The sequence below is a fragment of the Osmerus mordax genome, chromosome 27 (genome assembly GCF_038355195.1).
Source record: "Osmerus mordax isolate fOsmMor3 chromosome 27, fOsmMor3.pri, whole genome shotgun sequence".
Taxonomy (NCBI): Eukaryota; Metazoa; Chordata; class Actinopteri; order Osmeriformes; family Osmeridae; genus Osmerus; species Osmerus mordax.
The window spans coordinates 6,946,744-6,955,941 of record NC_090076.1 but is presented as its reverse complement, the minus strand read 5'-3'; the positions used below and the strand labels follow the sequence as shown (position 1 = coordinate 6,955,941).

Below are 9,198 nucleotides of genomic sequence, written 5' to 3'. Positions count from 1 at the left end.
CCCCACCCCCAGTGCCTCAGCTGACCGCAACCTCAGAAGGACACAGACCTCCGCCATGCTGCACCCCATCATGATCGCCATCGTGGTGGTCAACACCTCCATCACCGTGCTCTACTGGGTGTGGATCATCTCCGACGCCTGCCAGCGACACAAAGAGGAGAAAGCCAAGGACAACCCTGCCTAGAGCAACACAGGTACACGACGACATAGGTGCAGTCGGCGACACAGGTCCACACAGAAGCCTAGAGAAACACAGGTACACACACAGCCACAGACAAACACAGTTACGCACACAGCAACCTAGACTTACAGGTAGGCAACCCTAGGCCTCTCTTATTAGCCAGCCAGGGTGAGGCCAGACTGGAGGTCATGCGAACATCCTCGTCTGGGACACAAAGAGCTTGTGTGGTTGGCTGAGACCTTGTTGTTGTGCCCGCTGACTGAGTGAAGCCCTCGCGTGTTCACAGAGACATGACTCAGATCTCAGATTATCCGTCTCAATCGGTGTGAAGCTCAGAGCTGAGCTGTCGAGTCACTCTGGTGGACCTTCTCTTTCTGCCCTGAACTCAGCCAAACACAGCTGCCACTTGGCTACGCACGCTGCAAGACTGCTACCAGACTAGCTCCAGAACTCTACCAGGACAAATTCTAGAACTCCACTGGACTAGTTCTAGAGCACCTCCAGTCTAGTTCCAGAACTCTACCAGGACTCCTTTAACCCTAGAAGAACCAGACCTGGTCAGACTAGGAGGGGCTGACCAGACAGCATGCACCCTCTATTGATCAGTATCATCACGGCCAACAGCTCTCTTGCCCTCATGCTCTGGAACTTTCTGCTATCTCAGGTCCTCTGCAAGAAGATCAAGGACACACCCAAAGCGGAAGTCGTCCCAATCTGAGTGAGCTTACCGGACACACTAGAGGCTAGCGGCTGCACTAGAGGTCAAACCAGTTACAGTAAAAGGCTTGCATGCTAGTGGCTACAATGCTAAGCAGCTACACTAGAGCACTGACCAGTCACACTAGAGGCTAGAATCGTATGCATTTACTCTCGAGGCTAGCATCAGGTACACTAGACGCAATAGTTCCCAACACTGGTCCTCAAGGCACCCCTGTCCTGCATGTTTTAGATGTTTCACTGCTCCAACACACCTGATTCAAATGAATGGGTCGTTATCCAGCTCTGCAGAAGCCTGCTTAAACCATTCATTTGAATCAGGTGTGTTGGAGCAGGGAAACATCTAAACCATGCAGGACAAGGGTGCCCTGAGGACCAGGTTTGGGAACCACTGCACTAGAGACTATATGCAATTAGGTTGGGTGAAGGTTGGAGTTAGGATGAGCCCTATTGTTTTGTGGTTGCATAGGAAAATCTATATTGAAAATACAGTACCAGTCCAAAGTTTGGACACATTTTCCAATTCAATTCAAAGCTTTTGACTGGTACTGTATATATTGTTCTTTATTGTCCAGGTAGGACAATATAGAACACTGTTAAAGATAAAGACCAAGGGAAGAGTGGAGCGGATTAGAGACCCTAAGCCTCTTTATCCACAACTGTATCAAAACAAATCCTCTTCTATCATCTTGTAATCCTCAACTTCTCTTGAGTGTTTGCTCAAAGTCCCCCGACCAGTGGTGACCACGACCCTAATGGAAACGATGATCTACGCTTGGTGACGTGCGTGAAACCCCCTCGGACACGTTTTTACTTTCGATGTTGTCGTTATGTTTTGTTGACGTGGGGTGTCAGTGACGAGGCTCCTGCCCTCCTGAAACTGTCACCAGTCAGCTGACAGTAGGATTAGCAATCCTGTTATCTTGTTGTCTCTGTTCAGCACTGGGGAAGTCTGCCTGGGTCAGAGTAGAAAACAAAACTAAATATATTTTTGTGTGGGTAGGTCCTCACGTAAAGAAGGGCAACATTTGATGTCCCTCTCTTCCACAGATTGGACGGGGCCCCGGACTGTGGGAACCAATGGGAATGAGGGAAGGATGACCCACCATGGAAGGTCATCTCATGGGTCAGCTGACCCAGTCGAGTACAACGGCCGACAGTCCAGGATCTAACCCCCTAACCTAAACCTCCCCACCCCTGTTAAAGTGAATGGATCAGTGTTAGGTACTTAGGTACTTTAAATGTAACCGTGTGACAATTTCATGTACGTGGGATGAAGTCAGTTTGCATCCTTAATAGAATACAGATGAATGATAATGATGACAACATTGGCATCGTTTGAAGCTAACCAATCTCATCTCCTTAATCCTAACCTGTAGTGTAAACCTGTCTGAGCTCCTGTCATGCTCTGGAACGACATTTGTGCTCGACAACAACAATTTATTCTCGAATAAAGTACTGGAACTGTCTTGCTGTGTGTCTGTCTGTCTGTCTCTCTACCCTGGAGTCAGTATGTCTGCCACTACTGACTGCCTGAACAGCAAATATGCCTGTCTCACTGCCTCTTTCTCTTTTCTTTCTCTCTCTCTCTCTCTCTCTCTCTCTCTCTCTCTCTCTCTCTCTCTCTCTCTCTCTCTCTCTCTGAAATGGAGCAGAGCCACATGTCTCCACCAATGGAATAAGACGTGGAGATTAGAGATTATCAATGTTTACCATCATCATCAACTTTACCCACCTCCACACCACACACACGCACAAACATGGTAAGTACTAGTGGGCGGGGAAACCCTTGACCTTGACCCAGTCCTCTAAGTAGATTGTTCCTCGTTACGTTAATGCTCACAGTCGCCATGGCAGCTGGGGCGAAGAACAGTTAGAGAGCACCAACTCAGAGACAGCGGGTGGGGAAAACGGTACACTGGGTAACCGAGGTAATCGCATCAACTGGACGCCACGACAAAATTGCATTTGCACAGAAGAACCTTATTAGCCACAAATAGGACGAGCGGTGAGCTCCTACCAGAGAGGAGCAGCTTGGAGGGAGCCGGAGGAGCAACGATGGAGTAGAGAGCCAGGGGAGGAGAAGGAGGAGCAGGAGAACAGAGGTAGGAGAAGAGCAGAGGCAGGAGGAGGAGAGCAAAGGCAGGAGTAGGCGAGGCCGTGGGAGAGGCAGGAGAGGAGGAGGAAGGAGGAGCAGAGCGAGGCAGGGCTGTCAGCAATGGAGGAAGAGCTGGATTTCGATGACCTGAACAAAGAGGTTTTCTTTGAGAACTACAAACCCCCTTCGCGCGATGCCGTGACGCTCCCCAACCACATCATCTACCTGCTGCTGGCTTCTCTGGCGGCCATGATAGCTCTGTATGCCATCATCAGACACCTGATCAAAGACCTCATCCACGACCTGGCAGGTACCCAAACTCACTCTAACTAGATCCTCCTCACCTTAACACCACAGCGACCCGACCCCCGCCATAACAGCTGACCCTGAACCCTCCTCACTTTTACGCTAACTTGACCCTAACCTGAACCCTCCTCACCTCAACACCTGCCCGACAATGACTTTACCATAACCTTAAACTGAACCTTACTTAGCTTAACACTTAACTTCACCCTAACTCAATCCCTTCTCACCTTAAAACTGACTCTAATCCTGGCACAGAGCCAAACCCCTGCTAAACTCCCCTCAGCCTACCCTAACCGACCCCTCGTGCTGTTACATAACCTCTCAAATAACCCCTGGACCTCTCAAAGACTTGATGTGGTTGCATCTCAGTTCAGACGCCCCCCCCCATACGTTCTCTGTCCCCAGATCTCCTGTTTGGGGTCCAACCCGAGGAGGAGACATCGTGTCCTTGGGAGGCCAAGGACAAGTTCAAGGCCGACTGGTGTCCAGAGACCAGCGCCGAGCTGGAGGCCATGGTGCAGGCGGAGGAGGTGCGGGTGCTCATGGACGGCCAGGGGAACCTACCAGCCATCTGGGTCATCTCCGAGGGACGGCAGCCGCGCCAGCCGCGCTCCAGCCCCAGGGTGGCCTTCGGCAGGACCAGCTAACTCACTCCGGATACCCCTCGGAATGGACTCGTTGAGTCTGGACACACCTCCGGAACGGCTAGTTAGGTGTGGACACCCCTACTGGCTGGATTAGTACACTCTGGATGGACTAGTTAAGTCTAGATACCACTCTGGAAAGACGAATTACATCTAGATACCCCTCTGGATGGACTAGTTAGGTCTGGATCCCTATGGATAGATCAATTGAACTCTAATAATTCTGACGATATACAGATCCTACTGGAACTGCCACTCGTCTACAGCCTTCCTGTAACATGAAGACACACCTCATAAACACTAAGATTGGACTAATGTAGTTGCTATCAGCTCACCTGATCTAGACCCGTCAAACGCACTCATCTGGTGTAGTGCATCATGAAAAGTTTATTGTTATCATTAAGGTGTATTATTCTGACAACCTGATAGCAACCTGCACGACAACTGATATCAGAGCTCTTCTCCAATCCGGGGTAACCACAAGTCTGAGAGAATGTATACTCTTTATGTCGTGGAAATAAATGACTAAATAAATTATATTTTGTTTAAGTGATCCATTCTGATCCATCACAATAATCGTTGGGGATGTTGATGTGGTCTCTTCACATACCATATCTCTGACATATGGCACTATTTTTTAAGTTTTCAACTTTATCTAAAACCTCAACCATTGTGTTTTGATGACACAGCGAAAAAGGAGTAAATTATCGGAGTGCATCATGTTATACAAGGCTGGATTATAGATTTTGAAATGGTCCTCTGGGTCAGGTGACACATTCACCACAGGTCTGTTGGGTGTGCCCACAGGTTTATATCCCCCCTGTTCCTGGACACTGACATAGGACCAACAGATAGCCAATCACTTTCCTCCCTGAGTTGTAAAGGTCTCTGTTCCCTGCAGAGCGAGGAACTTTGGCCTGACTACAGCAGACAGAACTACATGAAAACACCCATGGAAACAACTTAGTCACGCAGGACGCAAGGTGGAACCCAGCCACACGGAACACAAGGTAAAACCTACAGGTGGAACCCTCCAGACCCTGCCAGACCGACCCCAGCAGCGAGCCTCTGTTTCCAGCATGTCTCTGTCCAAAGGAGCCCTGGTCTGGATCCTCCTGGCTGCCTCCTCCTGCCAGGCACAGAAGAGTGAGTCCCACAGACTGACTACAATCATTATGTGTTTACTTCGCATGACACCTTTATCCAAAGCAACATTGGGGGGAGGGGGGGGGGTAAACAGGACTGGGGTTAGTATCTCCAGAAAGATACTGGGAGTCAGATGGCTGAGCGGTTAGGGAATCGGGCTATTAATCAGAAGGTTGCCGGTTCGATTCCTGGCCGTGAAAAAAGACGCTGTGTCCTTGGGCAGGGCACTTCACCCTACTTGCCTCGGGGGGAATGTCCCTGTACTTACTCTAAGTCGCTCTGGATAAGAGCGTCTGATAAATGATAACATTTAAAAAATATATAAATACTGTGTGATGAACACAGAAAAGATGGATCCACCGTATCTCCAGTGCGTCTGACATGGTGTGAACCCCCTCTCCCCTCCTCTCAGCGGGCCTGAGACAGTCCTCCTCCCAGACGACGACCCTGCAGCCCTGGCTGGTGGGCCTGGCGGCCGTGGTCGGCTTCCTCTTCGTCGTCTTCGTCCTGCTCATCGTCAAGCGACTCTTCTTTACGCCGGAGAGGTGAGGCTAACTCCGAGGCTAGCTTATCTTAGCCTAGCTAAATATCCTATCACGTCAGGGATCCTTTTAGTTTAGGTTAGCCGATTTACATGTTTGAACAAGTTGAGGCTGATTTGGTTCAAGTGTAGGAGACTCACGATGAATGAAGATATGTTTTGATGTTTCAACATCTCACAGAAGCATAAACAAGCATACTCTCTCTCTTTCTCTCTCTCTCTCTCTCTTTCTCTCTCTCTATCTCTCCTTCTCTCTCTCACACACACACACACACTAAGTCACTCTCTCAGTGAGTGATATCTATGAAGCCTTCCAGTTTTATGGCCCTCGATATCTCGGGGTCTTATCACTGGTCTCCTGGAAGGCTCCAAGGTTGGAGTCACTAACGAGGGACACAGTCCACACACTCAGAATGAATGAGCATCTGACAGGCAGGGCAGAGACTGATAGGTGGACCAGCAGAAAGATGGACACACAGAATGAAAGATAGACAGAAAGACTAGCAGGCAGACAAAGCAGGCAGACATACAGACAGGCAGGCAGGCAGGCAGCCAGGCTACACCTGACAGCCTCTGTTCTATGTTTCAGAGAGGAAATTGGTGTTGGATTTGATAACAACGCTATGGCTATGGAGGCTGGAACCAGTCTATAGGAACCCAACAAGAAAGACCCAAGCCAATAGAAGACCAACTCAAAAGACACCAGCCAATAGACGGCCAGCCTGGCTTCCAATTAAAGACAATGTATTCTGACTAGTTTACTACGAACCCAGACTTTTCTGTATCTGCTTTGTTGCACAATAACAACATTAATGTAACACCTAACAATCTGTTCTGTCTGTATGATAAACCACCATGAACAATAACATGTGTTTGTACATTTTTAACCACTAGATGTAGCTATAACTCTATAAATTATAACTATAATTTGTTTTCATCGAATGCCTTGTCAGAGAGATCTCATACAGATTTGAGCATAATCTAAAGTCTGAAACATGTATTTTCAGTTGTTGATATTGCCATTCAGCGCATACACGGTTTAGTTTGAGGTTTAGAGGGTGGTGGCATTTTAGAACAGAAATGGCCCTTTCATTTTAGGATAATGACCCGCCCCCACAACAGACATGCGTCCCACCACTACACGCACACACACACACACACACACACACACAAACAAACACACAGTACATACACCTATGGATGGATATGTTCCAGTTTAAGGCCGTCAGACCAGGACTCTTGTCCTGTCCAAAGACAATGTGTTTGACCTGCTGAACTGCACCCTGGGACATCCTGTTCTTCTCAGTCTGAGATGCTATGGTCTAAAGAGGGTCCGAGTGTGTCTGCCCACAACTGCATCCTCCGGACTACTTGATTGGCTGTTGCTTTTGTTTACACATGTGGTCATGTGGTGGGCATCGGCTCAGTCCACCGGTGGAGCCTCTGATTGGACGTGGGATGAGTTGGGGAAGGCGGGAGGGGGGGGGGGGACATTACTGCAATCTTAGTCTCTGGAGACTGGATGAGGGTTGGAGATCCATAGTGCAAGGAATCACATAGGGTCTTTTATTGTGAAGGGGAAATTGAACCTCGACAGGGGAATCCCAAAAGCAACAAATGTCAATTTCTTTTAAATCTCATGACTAAATACATTGTATAAAACTAATAAGCTGTTAATTATTTTCTTTGCCTCCTATCAGTCAATAAAATATATAACAATGATTTGCTTTATTCGTATCACTCACTGTCCCTTTCTTTAATACTCAATTTTTCCATCCCAGCACATCAGTTATCATTTACATTTACAGTTACATGTATTCCTTTTAACCCTGAACCGTGATGTGATAGACTTTAGCTCGGTGGGCTAAGGCAGTCTGACTACTTCCTAGAAGAAATATGGTTCAAAAAGTACAAATTAGGAAAGAGAGATGAAAAAGGGGGATGAGAAAGGAGAGACAGAAAAAGGGGGATGAGAGAGGAGAAACCAAAAGGTCACTGTCTCTGAACTGCTCATTATTGTCGACGGAGAGACATGAGTCATTGTGGACTGCCTTTAAATGGACATGAACTTCAGACTCAAGCCAAGTTAGACACATACATATACGGACACAGCAGACACACACACACACACACACACACAGACACACCAGATGTACTAACTATCTAAACACACAATGCAGATACACCTGTAGCTGAACGGGGTTGGTGTGGATGAATGAGGCCAACTCTCTCTCTGTTATCCCTATCTAAGATTTGCTCTGCAATCCAAAACAGTCCCATAGAGTGGTTTGACCTTCTCGTCTGGCCACTCCCCCCTGTCCAGTCAGCATGTGGTCCAGATGGACTCTCTAGGGAGAGGAGGAATGGGGTGGAGGGAGGAGGAGGAGGGATGGGGTGGAGATGGGCGGGGATACAACTTGACAGACAGACAGGCAGACAGGCAGGCACACAGGAAGGCAGACAGTTAGGCAGACAGGTAGGCAGATAGACAGACAGGCAGGCAGACAGTCACAGACAGACAGGCAGGCAGGCATGCATGCAGGCAGGACACCAAGAGGAACAACCCAATAGAATGATGTCACATGACCATGAGGAGAGGATGGAAACGATGGAGCACTGCGTGGTAGTGTAGGAGACGGGAGAGCCAGGTGGAGGAGGAGACGAGAAAAGGAGGAACAACAGTGGAGGATGTAAGGCCGACAACAATTGCTGATGATCCAAGGGTCGTTTTTTTTTTTACTTCGGATTTTAGGAGCTTGAATTTCAAGACTTTTTAGAATCAGATTACTTTGTGTGTGAGAGATTTGTTTATACAGCTGGTATTAGGGTGGCTAGCTGCCTGTTGAGGAGATGGTGTCTGCATGGTGTGTGTGTGCATGTGTGTGTGCCTGTGTGTGTGTCTATGGCTGCTAGTTTCCCTAATCCTCATGTCCTTACCCACTCTCTGTAGACTGCCCAATGGGAGGGGGTGGCTTCTGGGAGGTGGAGATGAGAGGGCAGGGAGACCGCTGCCTGGGACACACAGAAGGAGGGCTGAGATTCATACCCCAGCTACCAGCTCCAACTACCAGCTACTACTGAAACTCCAGGCCTTTCGCCAGCTCAAATTCCAACAACCAGACACCAGCTCCATACCCAGCTGCAACTACCAGCCACCATCTCCATACCCTGTTCCAAATACCAGCTACCATCTCCAACTACCAGCTACCAACAGTAGCCCTAGCCATCAACGACCATCTCCAGCAACCAGGATCCATCCACAATCACCCACCACCCCCAGCCGGCACCCGAACCACCAACTCCAGCCGCTGACCACTCCGACCTCAGTGCGTGGGTCTTGTCTGGTCTCCATGGATGTCCCGAGCCTCCCCGCGATGTCAGGGCAGGCCACAGACAGCTCCGTCAAGTGGCAGCTGTGTTACGATATGACGGCCAAGACCTGGTGGATGGTGAGTCTTTCTCTGTGTCTCTCTATCTCTCTCTCTCTCTTGTGATTCCCTCTCCTCAGTCCAAGCCCCTGTCTGTCTGTTTTGTAGTGGGAACAGGAGAGCGATGTGGTCTTGAC

General features: G+C 48.8%; 1 protein-coding gene across 1 annotated transcript; it reads left to right on the top strand.

Annotated features, from left to right (window-relative positions):
• The first annotated feature begins 3,116 nt into the window (after nucleotides 1–3,116).
• LOC136936597 (small integral membrane protein 44-like) lies at nucleotides 3,117–3,949 on the top strand. The gene is made up of 2 exons (XM_067230206.1): nucleotides 3,117–3,306; nucleotides 3,708–3,949. Exons 1-2 carry the CDS (start codon nucleotides 3,117–3,119, stop codon nucleotides 3,947–3,949), a joined length of 432 nt encoding a protein of 143 aa, XP_067086307.1.
• The last annotated feature ends 5,249 nt before the right edge of the window (nucleotides 3,950–9,198 follow it).